An 18,364-nucleotide genomic window follows, 5' to 3' on the forward strand; every position below is an offset into this window, starting at 1 on the left:
TCTTGTGATGATTCTCTTCAGACTGAAAGCTCTTCAGACTGAAGCTGCACTCCCAGCCCTCTGTCACTGTGGCTCTGCTGCTGTAGGCCAGCAAAGTGGAGCTGGATGAATTTCCTGCCACTTCCTTTTCTATCCTGGGTTTGCTGTGCTCTGAGCTACCCATTGGATTTGTGAATCTTCTCTAATTACAGTGTATCTTGAAATAAATAAGTACAAATAATTTAATTGTAGCCCTTCTTGAAGTACGCGATGGAATTTAGTGTCCCTGGAACAGCCTTTTCACCTGTTCTGTCAAATACTTCAGTCCTTTGGTTCTCCAGCTCCCAGGGCTGTGCTCTCCAGGTGAGGCTGTGCTTTTGGTGTGTCACCCATCCCCTTTGTGTCTGTGCCTGTGTCTTCCAGACGCCGTTTCCTCTACATTGTCAACCTGGATGCTCCCAGCGAGGGTCACCGCAAGATCTCCCGACAGAGCAAGTGGGACATCGGGGCAGTGCAGTGGAACCCCCATGAGAGCTGTGCCTACTATTTTGCAGCTTCGGTCAGTTCACTCCTGTAAAAGCTGCAGCTCATCATCTTCCTCAGCTTTTTGTGGGTGGGCTTTGGCAGAGCTGGAAGGCTGATGGAGCTGGCACAGGCGTTACCCCTCCAACTCACCTTGTGAAATCAAGGCCTGACTCTGGGTTACTGCCAGGGAGATGTTTGACCTGGTGGTTCTTGGTTCTTGGTCAGTCAGTGTTGAGTTTAGTTTTGCTTGCTTGTCTTTTTTTTTTTTTTTTTTTTCATAAAACAGCTTGCCAAATGAATCAGGCATCCAAACAGTCCTTGTCTAGAAGGAAGGAAGGGGGGATGCACTCTCTTTTTAACCTCCATTCCTGTTAGGAGATTTGCACGCTCACTGAATTTTTTGTTCTGTGCTCTTTGCACCTCCCTGCCTTCCTGGTGTGATGTGGTGCACCAGGCAGTCTGTAAATAGCACAGGTCAATACTGCCTGACCACTGTAACCATCTGGGTTTGCAGATGGGCAGGGGCTGAGTCAGCCAGGGGTTCTTATTCAGTGTGTGAAGAGGTGAGTAGGGTGGTCTGAAGAAGCAGCTGGGACTTGAGCACAGTTCTTTGCTCTCATCTTGGTTCATGTTCTCCAGCTTGGTCATCCAGAGCCCTGAGCTTCTGCTCATGGAAGTCTTGGCCATCAGCCACAGCCCTGCAGCACAGGTGCAGATTGTTCTCATGATAAAATGCCTTTTCTGCTGTGTTGCATCTGCTTTTATATAGCCTGAGAGCCCTGGGATTGCTGGGATTGGAGAGGTTTTATCTGCTTTTTAGAGAAGACACTTTGGTGAAGGTGTTTTCCTGGGATTTGTGTTCCTTTTGCTTCCTGGACTGGCTGTGGCTGAAATTAAAGGCAGTCTTAAAAGCAAACCAGTGTTGTCCTGTTTGCTCTCTGCCATCCCCCAGCCTGTCTCCTCCCAGCTCCTGTACATGAGTAAGATGTTAAAGATGCAGGTTGATGGAAAAGGAGTGTAAAACTTTACTATCCTGGCAAGCTCACCTGGTTGAAAGTGCTGTTAGCTGGAAGTGGTGCAGGCAGAGGGGAAATCTGTCCTGGTGTTTGGATGGTGTAAGGGCTGCTTATTTTTGTAGCTCCTTTCCACAAGAGCTGAGACATGTCCTCTTGCTGTGCTTGGCTACCCTCTGGCTCAAGCACATTTCTGAGGTCCCCTGTTGTGTCAGAAATGTCACTGTTTTCCATCCTGGATCCACTTTTTTTTGGTCACAAACTCTTGAAGAAGAGGGTGATGAAACTATAGGAAGCTGATACTTATGATAGGAAGCACAGGTTTTCACAAGATGGTGCTGGGAGAAGCTGTCATTCTCCCACACCTGATGCCACAGGCATTGCTTTCCATGTGAGATGTAACACTAAGAGTCTGAGAAACTCTGCTGGCCCTTATCTTGTCCAGGCCTGGGCAAATCCCATTGAGTAATTTCACTCTACCACTGTAAAACCTTCTATCAATGAGAACTATGCCATCAGTTTTCCTTTCCCTCTTGTGCAGCCCTCCTGTGAGCTATTAGGAAAAATACCAGGTGTCATTGCTGAGCTGGGAGACCTTCCATTTCAGGGAGTGTTTTATCCATCTACAAGTTCAACTTCATATCAGGCAGCTTTGGGGTAAGGAAAAGAGCTGGGGAACAGCACCATAAAGAATGTAAAGTCAGTCTTTATCATCTTTTCCCTCATCTGCCTGTGAGTTTGAAGACAGGGGGCTAATGAAGATTAAATTTGGAAGTGGTGTTAGTTCTGGTTTTGCAAAAAAGTCAGCATGAATTTCCCATCATGGCCCAAACTCCACTGTGCTGTACGTGCACCCAAAACAGGGAATTCCTGACCCAGAAACATTAGGGTTGGCCTGGGATGTGAGGAGCCCTGGATTAAAGCAGAATATGAAGATAAAGCACAGTAACTACACTGAAGTAACTTTGTGTGTGGCTGTATTTGGGGAAGGATGTAATACTGAAATTAGTGAAAAAGCCCTAAATAATGTTGTCATTGGTTGATCTGCTTTGCTTCTGGCATTTGCAGTTAGTGCTGAGCACTTAAAGCTTTCCTGGGCTGGCAAGGATGGAAGTGCCCTTGAGGAGGTGACCTTGAAACCATTGGACTGTGTTGTTCCCACAGGCCCTGATTTGAGGCAGAGCTGGCAGGGACCAGTGGGGACCTGTCACCCTCCTCACTGAAAACTCCAGTTGTGACTCTGAACAGGCTGGCAGGCTGTTCCTGCAGAGAGAATCTGTCTGCCTGTTGCCTGCAGTTGAGGCACGTTGTTAGGAAATAAAAGCCCTGAGAACATAATCTCGTGGAAACGTTTTGCAATGTGATTTTAGTTCTTTTTTCTTTCCTCCTATTCCTGTTTGTCTCCATTTTTATGTGGGTGTAATTAAAGTGTAAGCTTCGGACAGACACAGAATCAAGTAATTATGGTTGGAAAAGACCTTTAAGATCACAGAGTCCAACCAGAACCTAACTATACCAGCCATTAACCCCATTCTACCAAGTCCAGTGCTAAACCATGTCCCTCAGCACCACATCTACGTGGCTTTTAAACACCTCCAGGATGGTGATTCAGCCACTACCCTGGGCAACCTGTTCCAGTTTATAATTAGCATTTCAGTGAAGAAGTTTCTTCTAGTATCTAATCCAAACCTCCCTTGGTGCAACTTGAGACCATTTTCTCAGTTTCATCTTGCTCTCCTGCTTTGGAGCAGGACTTCACTAAGCACAGCATGACCATGGATAACTGATGTTGTTCAAAGGGAACAGGAAGCTGATGCATTAGTTCTGGTCCTACCTTGTTCCTCTGACACTCTCTCCTTTTATCCATCATTTCAGAGCAATCAGCGAGTTGACCTCTACAAGTGGAAGGAAGGTAATGGTGAAGTTTGTACATCACTGCAAGGGCACACACGTGTGATCAGGTGAGGAGCAAGCTGTGGCTGCTGTGGTTTTTCATACAATGGGCTTTTTCATAGAAGGTGGATGTTTCAGTTTGGCCCCCCTCATAGAATCACAGAATGGGCTGGGTTGGAAGGACCTCAGAGCTCATCAAGTCCAACCCTTGATCCACTCCCCCCGTGGTTCCCAGCCCATGGCACTCAGTGCCACATCCAGGCTCTTTGGAAAGATCTCCAGACACGGAGAATCCACTACTTCCCTGGGCAGCCCATTCCAATGGCTGATCACCCTCTCCAGAAAGAAATTCTTTCTCATCTCCAACCTAAACCTCCCCTGGCACAACTTGAGACCCTGCCCTCTTGTCTTGCTGAGAGTTGCCTGGGAAAAGAGCCCAACCCCCCCCCTGGCTCCAACCTCCTTTCAGGGAGTTGCAGAGAGTGATGAGGTCTCCCCTGAGCCTCCTCTTCTCCAGCCTCAACACCCCCAGCTCCCTCAGCCCTTCCTCACAGCAATTCTGCTGGATCCCTTCACAGCCTCCTTGCTCTTCTCTGGACCTGCTCCAGCACCTCAATCTCCTTCCTGAGGGGCTGAGGGGTCCAGAACTGGACACAGGACTCAAGCTGTGGCCTCCCCAGGGCTGAGCACAGGGGCAGAATCCCTTCCCTGGACCTGCTGGCCACGCTGTTCCTGAGCCAGCCCAGGATGCCATTGGCCTTCTTGGCCACCTGGGCACACTGCTGGCTCCTCTTCAGCTTCCTGGCAATCCAGACTCCCAGGTCCCTTTCTGCCACTCTGTGCCCAGGCTGGAGCTCCCCATGGGGTTGTTGTGGCCAAAGTGCAGGACCCGGCACTTGGAATGTTGAACCTCATCCCCTTGGGATCAGCCCAACTCTCCAATCTGTCCGGGTCCCTCATGCTCTGTTCTCAGCCTGTTGTGACTGACTTTTCTGGACTGCACTCTCTGCCCATCTGTTTTGCCTTTCCCATTTGGAGAAAGCATCAGATGTGAAGGTGCTCATCCTCTTGTGGCTCCCCCCAGTAGATCCACTTGGCCTTTGATGGCTCCAGTGTCACTGCTTTGGGCTGCTGGCCTTGTAATGAACAGCAACCATCATCTGGGAAACAGCACGTTTATTAAATTGAATGCCAGCCATGTGTCTGTGTGGTAGCAGCTAAATTACAGGAGGTAATCCCAAAGATCAAACTCGGGGTGTGCTGTGGTGGTAGAGGGGAGATTTCTGCCTCTGGTTCTAGGGGTGTGTTTTAGTGCTGGGCTGGAAATGCTGGTGAAGGATTGTCCTTACTCCAGCTTCTGACTGCAAAAAGCCTTTGTAATGGCTGACTGGAGGCTGCTGAGTCCAGCAGGAAGGAGTCCCAGAGTGAGGGGTTGGTGCCAGGAGTAACTGCAGACTCCCTGAGACAGTGTCCCTCTTCCTGTGGAGGGAAGAGCACACACGTGGTAGCTGTAAAGTTCAGGGCTAGGAGGGTGATCCACTGGAATTCACTGAGAAGGATTTCATTGCTTCATTGGAATTTGTTTATAGAAGTGATTAAGGTCTTGCTTTTTACTTAAAATTCAGTAGGTGTCATGGAGTGGCCATGAATTTGTTGGAGAAATGTACCTGGGGCTTGTGTGCACTGCTCTGTGCTGATCTCTGCTGGTGTTGCTTTTGCAGTGACTTGGACTGGGCAGTGTTTGAGCCAGACCTGCTGGTCACCAGTTCTGTTGACACCTACATCTACATCTGGGACATCAAGTAAGCATCAGTATGTTTCTGCACTGCAGGGAATTAATTGGACTCCTTGCCATAATTAGCAGCTTGCAGGGCAAAGCTTGCACTGGTGGGCTTCATCTGCTTGCCACAATCTCAAAGATAATTTCTGTTCCTTACTTTCAAGCCAGTTCAGAGTCAGTGAAAAGCAGGAGAGTGGTGCTGCTCAGCCTCTGTTTGGAGAAAATACTGGCTGGCTTCACTCCCTCCCCAGTTTAGATCACCCAGGGGTGTTCCTCCTCCTGTTGGGGTTTCTTTAGCTGGATGAGTGAGCACCATTTCGTGCTCCTAAAGCCATTTTCCATGGAATTTGGGGGTTGTTGCTGACTTTCCCTGAGTGGTGGGGAGACTGGCATTCAGGAACCTTTTCCTGTTCATGCCTTCCCTTGCTTCCTGGTGCTTTCTATCATGAGTAATTTCAGGGTAACAGATTTTTCCAAACCCATCAATATTAAAAAAGTAACATTTTATACCTGAGGAGCAAGGATCTGGGACTGGGGCTGCTGGGCTCTCTTGCTGGCTGCAAGACTTCCATGACTTCTTCATGACTCCCAGCAAGTCAGTTTGTTCCTCTCTGCCTCCTTTGCTCTGTTATAATAGGAGGATAATTGTATAACCCCACTGTACCAGGTTATCCTGAGGCTTGTTTAGCTCCTACAAAGCACTTAGCTCCTTGGTTAAATGGTGCTTGAGAATGGCTATATATTATTAATGCATAATTAAAAGACACAGAGAGACACTAACTGCTGGTTGTGTTTTCCTGTGATATTATCTTAGTGCCAAGCAAAAAAAAATAGGTTCTCTGAAGGTTGTTATCAGAAGCTCTGCTTTAACTCTGCTGTGCCCTTCCATAATTTGGTGTCTGTGGCTATCACTTACCCAGAAATGTTTGCTTAGACAGCTTTGGACCAACCTCTGCATCCCTCTTGTGCCTCCAGCAAACGAACATCTTGCTGAAGTGTCTGTCTCTGGTGACACCCTAGGGAGGCAGCCCTGCAGTAAGCATAGCTGGACATTTCCTGCTTAGTTTTTCACACAAACTAACATTTTGTCTAGGTGGAAATACAAGGTGAGGTCCAATTCAGATGTTCTGCTTATTAGCAGACACAAAAAGCTAAAGGCAGTATGTTCACTGGCATTGCTTGTGGAAGGGCAGGTGGAGTCCTGAGGAGAAGGTCAAGGAATGAATGCCTTGTTCCATGTTCTGGCTGCTAGGAGTTGCCATGGTGCTGCCCTGGCCTCTGCCACCAGGGAACATGGTCTGCAGAGTCTGCACACAGCTGGGCTTATTTCTTCCTAATTTGCTTGTTATATGCTGGGTGTGAAGTCTTTGCTCTGAAGTCACTGCTCCATCTGCCTTGAACCAAGGTCTGTAAAACCTTGACAAACACATCAGTGGCTTTTGTTGAGTTTTGCCACAGTTCTGTTTGTTTCTTTTAATCCTCCTGGCAGTCTGTTTTGTTGCTCCTTGCAGCAACACTTTGAACCCAGTGTTTCCTTGCCTGCCCAGTTGCAACCTGCCACACTTGGCACGTGTTTCTCCCCCCTCCAACCCCAGCCTGTGTCCTAAACTTGCTGCTGTATCTGGTGGCAAGCCAGAATGGCTGTTGTCCTCCAGCTGGTCACTCTATTTTATTCCATTTAATGTGATAACTTTTTGATAAGCAGGAGGCACCTTAGCTCCCAAGGGACAGCAATAAAATTAGTCCTGGAAGAGCAGGGGTTTTTCTGGGGAGGCTGGACCTGCTGGGTGTGCCAGGGGTGCTCACATGAGCCATGTTGTGTTTCAGGGACACCAGGAAGCCTACAGTCTCTCTCTCTGCAGTTGGTGAGTATGAGGTGTGTGTGTGTGGTAGAGGCTTCTTTTAATATCCATGTGTAGTGTTGTATGGCCCTGCTGGTACTCTTCCTTTCCTTCACACTCTGAGCATGGCTGAGCACAGAAATGCCACCAGGCTGTCCCATCTAGAAGCCTGAGAAGCTCTGATTCACAGCTCCTTTTAGATTAACAGATTTCAGAAGGGATGTGGAGCCTTTGGAGGTTCCCAGCATGGAGAGCTGTGGTGGTGCTTAGGCAAAACTGGTGTGACAGTCCTAGAATCACAGAATGGTTTGAGTTGAAAGGGACCTAGAAGCTCATATAGTTTCAAACCCCCTGCATGGGCAGGGACACCTCCCACCAGCCCAGGTTGCTCCAAGCCCCATCCAACCTGGACTTGAACATTTCCAGGGAGGGGGCAGCCACAGCTTCCTTGGGCAACCTGGGCCAGGGGCTCAAAAGAATTTTTTCCTCCTGTCCAGCCAAGTCACTTGTCATGTAACCACTCTCATGACATCTGTGCCTTCTAGACATGACTAAGAGCCTGCTCACCCCTCCTCTTGCACTGATTGTCTCCTGTTGTCTCTCTACAGTTTCTCCTTGTCCTTTTAATGTTTGATTGAATCAGATGAGAAACTAAATCCCAACCCACGGGCAGTGGTGCTGAGTGCTGCCAACTTCCCCTTCCATCCATGGGGTGTGTGAGCCAGCTGGATCTGCTTTCCTGGGGCACTCACAAGGTGTAGGCAGCTGCAGTGGTGACACAGTGGCACTCTCAGTGGGCTATGCTCCCTCTGGGAAGGCACTTGTGATGGGTGCTGGCAGTGTAGCTGTCCTGCTGTCTGTCACACCTCCTGCTGGCAGGTGCTGCCTGTTGCATCTGGGCAAAGTCCAAACGTCCTTGGCCCAGGTTCTGTTCCCAGGAGCACAGCAGTCCCTGTAACATGTACCTCCTGTGGTCTGCTGCATGTCTGCAGTGCCTCCCATTCCCTCCCAGCTAGCAAACCTCTACCTTAACAATGGAAAAACTGGATCTGAGGGAAGCCCTGGTTGGTTCTGGTGACTGGGAAGAGGTTTCATAGGCCAGCTGAGCCAGCCCAGCACCAGCTCCCTGGAAAGCTTCCTTCCCCCCATGCCCAGCCCTGTTTCTTGCTGATTCAGATGTTTGTGAACCCTTCATTGAGTGGATTGAATCAATCAGCTGGCAGCCAGTTCACTGCTTTTTTTCTCCTGGACTAGCTTTTTGCCAGGTTGTCAAGATTAATTTGCTCCCCGTGGAGGAGAAGATGGGGATTAGCAGCAAGCCAAGATCTGTTTAGATTTCTCATGAATCTCACCTTTCTGATAGCTTAGGATGTTTTGAAGACACTGTCAGAATAAGCATAAGAACATAACTTGTGTTTCTCTTACAAAGTCTGAACAGGCCACATCACCTGAAGCTGTACTTTGCTTATTGTTAGAAATACTCAACAAACTTCTCATTTTAGGCCCTTCATGGTATCATAAAACTGCATCTGGACCATCACCCAGTTTCTTTACCATGCCATTGATGTCTTTGACTGGTGTATTTTGACATTTAGGTCTTCTGGTCCCCACCCCATGAGTCTACATACCCCGACTCAAGGTCCACCTGCCTTTCCCTACACCTCCATTTTAACAATAGACCAACAACACTGATTCTCAGCATCACATTGGTGTAGGAGGGTGTTGGGGAGACCTGTGAAACAACCCTTAAGCAGCTGGAAGCATCTTAAATGAAAACAGAAGGGATTTGGGAAGGAGGTGATGAGCCTGGAGTCGCTATCTGGAGGAAGCTGCTCCATCTGAGCTAATGATTTAAATCAGGTACAGCCTGTGGCTACACATTGCAATGAAAATCTCCAAGACATGAAACTGGAACACTTTTGGGGTCCTCAAGACATAAACATTAAGCTGAGGAATTAGGAGTTAATCCTTTTCATGCCATCCTCCTTCCTGCTGCCTCCAGGGCTATCTTTCCTCTCAACTGCCTTTCCTCTGCTAAAAAGAGCAGCTCCAAGCTCAGGTCAAGGGGCTGCTGTCCAACTTACTTTTTAATTGCAGATTTTTGACCTGCTCTGTTTATGCTGCAGCTGGAGCTTCCCAGGTCAAATGGAACAAGAAAAATGCCAACTGTGTTGCCACAAGCCACGATGGGGATGTCAGAATATGGGACAAAAGGGTGAGTTGAGGGTCTCTTGAGCAGCCTGTGTGTATTTCCACTCAGTTGATACAGACATCCCCTCTGGTCACAGATAAGTACCAAGAGGAATGTGCTACTTTATACCAAATCTCTCTTGTTGATTTAAACTAGAGATAATTAGGAGCCTGTGACTCTGAGAGAGCTTGTAAATAGATTTCTTCTCCAGAAACCATGCCCATTAGCATTTTGGTTTTGATCTCATAGTGCTTAACTGTTTCACCAGGTATAAAGCCTGGCTCAGGGCTGCAGTTGGTGACTGGGATTTGCCACACCTTCACAGAACCTTTCCTTCAGCTACTTTTGTTCTCCTTCTTGCCCTTGTTAACATGCCTCTTTATACCAAAGAACTGGCCCAAATTTCAGGAGTCCCGTGCTGAGAAGGAAAATGTTTCCCCTTGCAGAAACCCAGCACTGCAGTGGAGTACTTGGCAGCTCATCTCTCTAAAATCCATGGTCTTGACTGGCATCCTGACAATGAATATATGTTGGCCACTTCCAGCCAGGACAACTCTGTCAGGGTAAGTGTTGCTTCTGGGATCTCTACTTGGGAGATAGAAGGATGGTGGTCTGCTGAAGTCTTGGGGAGTGCTTGCCCTTGGCAAGATCTGAATCCTGAGTTTTGGTTTGTGTGTGTGCTGGACCAGGGGCATCCTTACAGAGCAGGCAGAGCAGTGTTTGCAGGGTGAGTGCATGTATATTTGCTGTGTCTCTGTGGTGGTTTGAGCAGTGCTGAAGCTGAAAACCAACTGTTTCTGCCTCTTGCTTGCCAGAAGGGAGCTGACCACAAGTGACAGAAGAGCCTTCTTCCCAAAATGTGATGTTGCCAGCCTCAGAACCTTAGGAGGGGGAACATACTCTGCCCCTGGGATTCCCAAACTCACCTTGAATTGGGTCATCCTTGGATTATCATTGATAACCCATAGCAAGTGTTGCCATGCAGGGCCTTTTACATGCTTTGCATGTCATCCAAATGGAGCTCACATTTAGCTAAGCTCAAAGCAAAAGGTTAGATTCTTCATTACAAAATGAGCAGGAACAGCAGGGTGGGCCTGCCTGCTGTCTGGCCTGGCACATGGGCTGGGAGCCTGCAGGGGACCTTGTAGCTCTGAAAGCCCAACCAGGCTGCCTGGCTCCCTGCTCTAATTACTCAAGCTATGATCACTGTGAATATGACCCCAAGTCACACACTGTCTGAGGGATGCTGCCAGATGCAGATAGTTTGATATTTGTCCTTTGAGGCCATCTCTGCTGTTAATGAATGGGCTTACTAATGATGCTGTGTGCACCCTGCCATGTTTGTTGCTCTGTCTGCAAGCCATGTGGAAAGCTGCTGTCTGAAAATACAGCCAGCTGACTCTTCTGTTTGCTTGTGTTTTTGGTGATTTGGGGTTTTTTTGTTTATTTTTGTTTTTTCAGTTCTGGGATTACCGTCAGCCTCGGAAATACCTCAGTATCCTTCCCTGCCAGGTTCCTGTCTGGAAGGCAAGATACACAGTGAGTGAGAAACTCCCATCAGCCCCACTTGCCCTGTCAGAGCAAATGCATGAAGAGACATTAAAAAAGGAACTGCTGAAGGGCTTCTCAGTAATTCTACTGCAGGACGTGATTAAGTTGATTTTTAAAATCCCTCTTGGTGCTTAAAAGACCTGGAAGGGCAGTGACTGCTTTGGAGGCATTCAGGAGAAGGAATGACTAGCAATGGGAGATCCCAGTCTTTGGCATTGTCCTCCTGGGGTAAAAAACTCAGATGGCTCAGAAAGTGGCTGCTGCTCTTGTTTCTGTAATTCTCTACTCAGTTGAAGCATCAATACCTGTTTCAGGGCAGTGCAGGAGTCTCCTGCCCTCTCTGAGAGCCTCTGTTCCCAGAGGTTTCCAGCATGCCACAGTGGGCTGTTAGAGCAGGCCCAAAAACTTTTTCCTTTTATAGAGTGGGCACCCATCCACGTGAAGCTAAGATCTTAAGTCCAGTCATATCCCTGTTCCCCAGACATCTGGATGTGGCCTGAAGCCAGTGCTGTGAAGACACAGTGTTGTTGATCCCCATTCCCATGGTTGGGGGGTGTAAGACTGGGTTTTAGGGTTCCTTTGGGCATCATGACCCTGAGCAACTCCTGGGACTCAGTCCCTAGGCAGCAGTTCTTGCAGCTACAGGCAAATCAGTGTAAGGATCACACATAAAAAGAAAAGGGTGAAATCCCTCCAGCCTCACAGTTGAAAAGTGAGGAACCAGCAGGAAGAAATGATTAATCTTAAGGGAGCTGCATTGGATAGCTCTGTATTAAATCTTGTCCCTTGTAAGAGCCTGTTATTTGCACAGCAATTACCTTGGAGCCTCCCTGTTTTGGGCTGAGTTCCTTTCAAATCCGTGCGTTCTTCTTGGTGGTAAAAAGGGAAGAATTGGAATATGAGCAGAAATCCCCATGGCTAACTTGAGGGGTGTTTCTCTTTCAAGCCTTTCAGCAATGGGCTGGTGACAGTGATGGTGCCCCAGCTCCGGAGAGAGAACAGTCTCCTGCTCTGGAATGTCTTTGACTTGAACACACCCGTCCACACTTTTGTGGGACACGATGATGTGGTCCTGGAGTTTCAGTGGAGGAAGCAGAAAGAAGGTGAGTTCAGGGCTGGATGTGCTTTCTCTCCTGCATTGCAACCATGGATTAACCAGGAGCGTGGGGGCCTGGCTCCTGGCTGTGATGCTTGTGCTGTCACTGTTTGAATCTTGTCTTTTCTTGGAGTAGTTCCTACTCACTTCCCTGCCTCCTCCTCAGGTTGCAGCTGTTTTGTGCTTGCTTCATGGCACTACCCACAGATGCATTGCCCTGTTGTTTCCATGCTAACAAAGCTAGTGGGGTCAGCAGTGACTCTTAATTGCTTCCACTCTCCTGCAAATCTATTTTTAAATGGAGTTTTCAGAATAAATTGTATAAACTATGACATGAGTGCCAGAGTTGCAGGTGCCTTCCCCCTACTCAGAGCTGCAGGCTCACCAATCAGCCCCTCACATCACTGCCTCAACCAGCACCCTTCAGGATGTTCCAGACCACAGACTTGGGATGAATCCACCTTATCTGTGTGGATTCACACAGATGCACAAATTCCCCTGTGCAAAGGCAGAGGAGGAAGAGTGTGGGATAAAGTGGCTGCTGTTCAAGTTCAGTCCTGCCTAAATTTTCCAGTGTAGGCAGCTAAATATAGGAGATGCCATACTAGAGGTTGGGTAACCCCACAGAGCTCAGCTTTGTTTCCAGCACTTCAGCTGCCATTGACAGAACAAGCAGGTCTGGCTTTGGTGACACTTGTGGCACTGCTTTAGAATAGAGTCATAGAATGGGCTGGGTTGGAAGGGAGCTCAGAGCTCATCAAGTCCAACCCTTGATCCACTCCCCCCGTGGTTCCCAGCCCATGGCACTCAGTGCCACATCCAGGCTCTTTGGAAAGATCTCCAGACACTGGAGAATCCACTACTTCCCTGGGCAGCCCATTCCAATGCCTGATCACCCTCTCCAGAAAGAAATTCTTTCTCATCTCCAACCTAAACCTCCCCTGGCACAACTTGAGACCCTGCCCTCTTGTCTTGCTGAGAGTTGCCTGGGAAAAGAGCCCAACCCCCCCCTGGCTCCAACCTCCTTTCAGGGAGTTGCAGAGAGTGATGAGGTCTCCCCTGAGCCTCCTCTTCTCCAGCCTCAACACCCCCAGCTCCCTCAGCCCTTCCTCACAGGAATTCTGCTGGATCCCTTCACAGCCTCCTTGCTCTTCTCTGGACCTGCTCCAGCACCTCAATCTCCTTCCTGAGGGGCTGAGGGGCCCAGAACTGGACACAGGACTCAAGCTGTGGCCTCCCCAGGGCTGAGCACAGGGGCAGAATCCCTTCCCTGGACCTGCTGGCCACGCTGTTCCTGAGCCAGCCCAGGATGCCATTGGCCTTCTTGGCCACCTGGGCACACTGCTGGCTCCTCTTCAGCTTCCTGGCAATCCAGACTCCCAGGTCCCTTTCTGCCACTCTGTGCCCAGCCTGGAGCTCCCCATGGGGTTGTTGTGGCCAAAGTGCAGGACCCGGCACTTGGAATGTTGAACCTCATCCCCTTGGGATCAGCCCAACTCTTCTGGTCCAACCCTCTGCCACCAGCTGCTGGGGAAATTCAGTCACCATCTTCTCCTAACCTTGCTTTTCCTCCTTTAAAAAGAGGAGGGTGATACAGAACTGTGTCAGAGTCTCGGTCAACTTGTGAGTGAACTTTCAGGCAGGCTTGAACCACAGTTGTCTTGTGTTAGCTGAGCTGATGGATATATATCTGAGGCTGGAAGTTGTGCTCATCTCCAGCAAATTAAATCCAAGCATTCCAATCCTGCTTCAGTGCAGAGACAACCAAGGTAGCCACAGAGTCTGCTGTGCTTTATTTAAACAGCTGCTGTGTCTCAGCAGAGGAGGGTAGGAAGCAGCTGTGCAGCAGCAGATTCCTAAATGCAGCAGCTGTTTGACAAGGGAAACCTAAACTGTGTCACAAGGCCTAAACATGGGCATAAATAAGTCTGTACCTTCATCTGGTGACAGATAGTATGTGGCTAGATATATTTGATTACTGAACTTGTCTTGGCATGATCCAAATCTCAGAAGAAAAAGGGGGGAGAGTAGAACCAGCTTCTTTTAGCTTAGAAATGTTTTAAAACATCTGTGTCTTGTAACAGATATGGGGAAATAAGATATTTTGATACTACAGTTACCATAAAAAAGTAAATTTCTGAACCATATTATTTCTTCTGTTTCAATAAACATTGTATCAGAGCTTGTTCATTCCTTGTTGGAAAAATCAGATCACATTAATTTAGACTTACTTTATGCTTTTCACTCATGAATTGTGTCTCAGGCAGAGGTGTGGTGACTGTGATGCAGGGAAGTTGATGCACCCAGGTCAGTGCAGAGTGGGACAGGACTCACCCTGCTGGCTTGCTTGCATCTGTTTCCTCTGCAGGCAGGGCTGAGATAGTTTGCAGCAGGGTCTGTAAGTTTTTGCTGTCTTGTTTTAGGTTCTAAAGACTACCAGCTGGTTACGTGGTCCCGTGATCAGACTCTGAGAATGTGGAGGATTGATTCTCAGCTGCAGAGGGTGAGTAAATGTGTTTATTCCTGAGCTACAGACACTTACAGGCTGGATTCACCTTCTTTTCCTTGCACTGGCAGTTGTTCTCTGGTATCCTAGAGCTGCACACACAGCACCCAGCTGCCACTTCAGCTCCAGCCCAGAAACATCCTCAGGGAGACCCGTGAGGTCTTTGTGTTTGTGCCTCAAAAGCTTCTGTGAAGTGCAAGGCCACTTTGTTGTGTAATAGTAAGTGTGCAAGGTGTCTGGGGAAGGTGGAGAGCAGTTACTGCCTGCGTTGCCTCTTAAGATGCCACCTCTGTAGCTGTAAGACTGTATGAGCCTTCTCTTGGTGTTTCAGGTATTTGGTAAATGCAGGGATTGTGCCTCCACCTCCTCCCCTTGTTTCCATTACCTCTTGGCCTGGTGCAGGCAGTATGAGTCCTGTTGTTCTGCTGGCTGGCAGCAGTTACAAATTGCTGATGAAATGATTAGAACAGTGGGGGCTGACCAGAGGCTCACGTGGCCTCATGTATTGCTCTGCCTCAGCTTCAGCTGGGGATGCCTTGGAAGAGGATAAGAAGGAGGCAAATATGGATGATGTTTCCCTCAAATGCCCTGTCAGCCTCCTGCAGTTTGCAGCTCGGAGACTCCCTGAGTCTGGCATCTTTGTATTTGGCAAAGCATGATGAGTTTCACTTCCATGGACTTGTTCTGTCTTTGCTTGGACCTCTGTACATTTTTGTCATCTTAAGCATCCTCTGAATTAGGAGTTTCCTGGCTTTCCTAGGTGTTGTGTGAAAAAATAGCCCCTTCATTAGTGTATTTTGCAACCTGCTGGTTTCGTTACATTCAAGATGAGCTATACACCCAGCTTGTCTATACTGCTGATGGTTCTGTAGACCTCCATGATATTCCTCCTCAGCTCCTTTTTTAAGTCAAAACATCTTGTTACATTTCATTCTTTGTATGAGAACTTTGTTCTTTTGCTTTTCACAACCCTTTTTCAGTTCTATTATATACTTTTTTGGGTGGGGAACTTATTTTCTTTTCAATCATTTCCAGTACTCATGTTGTTTTTTAAGTTGTCAGGCATAATTCCCTGAAAACATCTGCTTGGTCTGGCCTCTACATCTGGTTCCTTCAGTCAGCTTGAACTCGAGGTTTTTTTTTCCCCCATTATGCATTGCTTTATGTGAACTCAATTTCATATTTCATTTTCATACAGTTACTCCTGTAAGGTCCTTCTGTGATTGTCTGCAGTCAGCCACTCTTGTTACTCCCCTGAATAACTTGGTGGCATCAGCAGACCTGGTCATTTTGCTATTCACCTCCTGTTCCAGGCTTTTAATGAGTATGTTGAGAAGCATGTGTTCCCAGCACAGATCCTGCAGGAGTCCTGCAGGTCTGTAAACAACCTTCTCTGTGAAAAATGACCCTTTTTTATCCCACCTGATATATTTGTGAATATTTGATTTCTTTCCTGTCTCTAAACCAACTCTTCATCTACATCAGAGCCCTGACTTCTCTTTCGTCCTTGTCTTTGTCTGGATCAAACAACACACATGATGGCATGTTGCTGGTGATCCATGGTGCAGTTTGCCACGTGGCAACCTTATCCTTTCTCCCCTAGGTAGTTTTTTCTCCTTCGTCTTCCCCGTTTTCTTGTGCTGAACTTAAAATACAAGTTCTCCTGGTCTCCTTTTGGCACAGGACCTAGAGTCCTAGGGTCCCTAGTATGTCCCTGAGTCTCTATAGACTCTACTGGAGCATAAATATCAAAAACAATGTGCAGCTGTTACATCTGATATAAATCATGAAAAAAGTTCTGTATTAGTTATGTCAGCTTTAGATGTGGTTAAAGTCACATCTCTGTAGCTTAGGCTGGCCCTGTCAATTAAGTGGCTTTGTAATTGAGCAGATTTGTCAAGGCTGGCTGAGGTGACAGGGCTGAGGATGCTGGAAAGGGGAACATCACTTGTCTCCAGCACAGAAACAATGTCAAGGTCTTAGTCATGACTGTTGTTTGGACAGACCTGCCTTGCAAATCCAGCTCCCTGGAGAAATGGTGACTTTCTGCAGGTTGGTTCCCTTTGTGCAGCATGTGGATGTGCTTGGTCTTTTCAGCTGTGTGCTAATGATATCCTGGATGGAGTTGAGGACCTCATCGATGGGATTTCTCATCTGCCAGAGCCAGACAAGACCCTTCACCCCCAGGACTCTGAACCTCAACATAACTCTGGGCATGGGGATGAGGAAGGTGAGGCAAGCAGTGGGTCATGGAACTTCAAACACCAGCTGTCTTTGTGGTGGCAAGATGGTGCATCTTAGTGTTAGAGCATTATGTTGTTGACAAAGCACAAAGTGGTGCTGTTTCAAAGACTGATGGACTCCCCATCTGAGATGAGGGAGTCACAGAATCATTGAGGCTGGAAAAGACCTCTGAGATCATCAAGTCCAGCCTATGACCTAACACCACCACATCAGCCAGACTATGGCACTAAGTGCCACATCAGCCTTTCCTTAAACACCTCCTGGGATGGGGGCTCCACCACTTCCCTGGGCAGTCCATTCCAGTTCCTGATGAACCTCTCAAGTGAGGAAGTGCTGTCTGATACCCAAAAAAGCACTAGGGGTTTCTCAGGGTGGTCCTCCCTCTCCTCTAACACACTGATATCATTCTACCTGTAAAATGGAGCTCTTCCTTTTCACCAATACGTAATTTAATTGTATTCTCTTTAGGTCCTAACTGTGGCTTGCTGCCATAAGTGAGACTTTTAAGTAGTTTAAGCTGAAAGATGAGCAGGGAGAAGAGGGGAGTGTCTGGGTAAGGCACTCTAGCACAAGGTGCTTATGTTACACCTGAAACATAAAACACTTCTGGGGTCACTGTGTGAATGGATCTAAGATGGAGGCATCTGCCCAGGTTGTTTCTGGTCCACTAGAAGCAGTGTGGAGAGAGCTCTTGAGCTTTTGTTTCATGCCTTGGTGAGAAGTGGCTGAAGGCTGGGAGGGCAGAGGGAGAGGGATGGTATCTCTGACTTCCCAGTTTTAGATGGGTGGGTGGGTATGGGTCAGAGGCTTTAACCAAAGTGCTTTGACTTGGTGGAAGAGGAGGTGCAGAGGGAAGGAATGCAAGGAGAGGGTTTGTGTGGTTAAGGCTCTGGCCAGGTAAAACACTCAGGTTTTTAGTTTTTGAAGAGTGTAAGTACCAGAGTAGAAGAGATTTGCAGCAGCTGAGAGCCATGGTGATGGTGTGCACATAAAGAAGGTGTCCAAAGAGGTTTCTGTATTTAATACTGAGGAAGACTTGGGTGCTCCCAAGTTTAGGTTTAAATTCACAGTTCCTCTCTGTGTTGGAGCAGGGTGTTACAATGGATTCCCAGTGTGAGGGGCTTACAGGAAAGCAATTTGATTCTCCTTTTGACTAGCCAACAAACTGGAGGGAGGAAGAGGAGAAAGTGGTCTAAAAACTCTCCTTTGAGAATAAAGGAGACAGCTGTGAAGTTCCTTAAGGAAGGCTTCTCTCCATAACTGAAGTTTCCTGCCTGGCAAATCCCAATATACTTCCTCCCTGCCACCTCTCCTGTGTGGGAGCAGAACAAGTTTCTCAAAGTTTTTAGCACCTCTGTCTGCATGAGGCTTTTATAATGTGGTAGAAAAAGCCCCAATTACCTGTGCTCAGCATCTGTGGGGAAGCTCAGCCTGTCTTGCTGTGCCTGAGAGCCTGAAATGTTCTCATTCTGGCTGCCAGACCTCTCTTTTCCACTGCAGAAATTTAACTCTTTCACTGTCCCTGCTGAGGTTTCATTCATACATGCTGTGTAGTTTCTGTGTGAGTCTGGGTTTGGTTCAGACTGTCAAGGTTTCCCTTGTGGCCAAAGGGAATAAAAATGGCTTTTATTTAAGGTAGATTCAGCTGCAAATACTGTGACTGCAAGATCAGTGCTTAAGCAAGTCCCTGGGTAGAAATTTCAGGTTTTTCTGGCCTAAAAGCCATGGTGGGCTGTTGATGTTTC

The 18,364-nt window shown here is 47.8% G+C and overlaps 1 protein-coding gene across 1 annotated transcript in view; it reads left to right on the plus strand.

The window, feature by feature from the left end:
- The window catches only part of WDR59 (WD repeat domain 59), a 51,067-nt gene that overhangs the window by 5,254 nt on the left and 27,449 nt on the right, over positions 1-18,364 (plus strand). Inside the window, exons 3-12 of the mRNA XM_030457975.1 lie at positions 403-538; positions 3,393-3,478; positions 5,132-5,212; positions 7,018-7,055; positions 9,158-9,246; positions 9,669-9,785; positions 10,684-10,761; positions 11,720-11,876; positions 14,293-14,372; positions 16,473-16,605. Coding sequence (XP_030313835.1) covers positions 403-538; positions 3,393-3,478; positions 5,132-5,212; positions 7,018-7,055; positions 9,158-9,246; positions 9,669-9,785; positions 10,684-10,761; positions 11,720-11,876; positions 14,293-14,372; positions 16,473-16,605 — 995 coding nt within the window. The remainder of the gene's footprint in view (positions 1-402; positions 539-3,392; positions 3,479-5,131; positions 5,213-7,017; positions 7,056-9,157; positions 9,247-9,668; positions 9,786-10,683; positions 10,762-11,719; positions 11,877-14,292; positions 14,373-16,472; positions 16,606-18,364) is intronic.

Source organism: Calypte anna, chromosome 11 (genome assembly GCF_003957555.1).
Source record: "Calypte anna isolate BGI_N300 chromosome 11, bCalAnn1_v1.p, whole genome shotgun sequence".
In the NCBI taxonomy this organism is placed as follows: domain Eukaryota; kingdom Metazoa; phylum Chordata; class Aves; order Apodiformes; family Trochilidae; genus Calypte; species Calypte anna.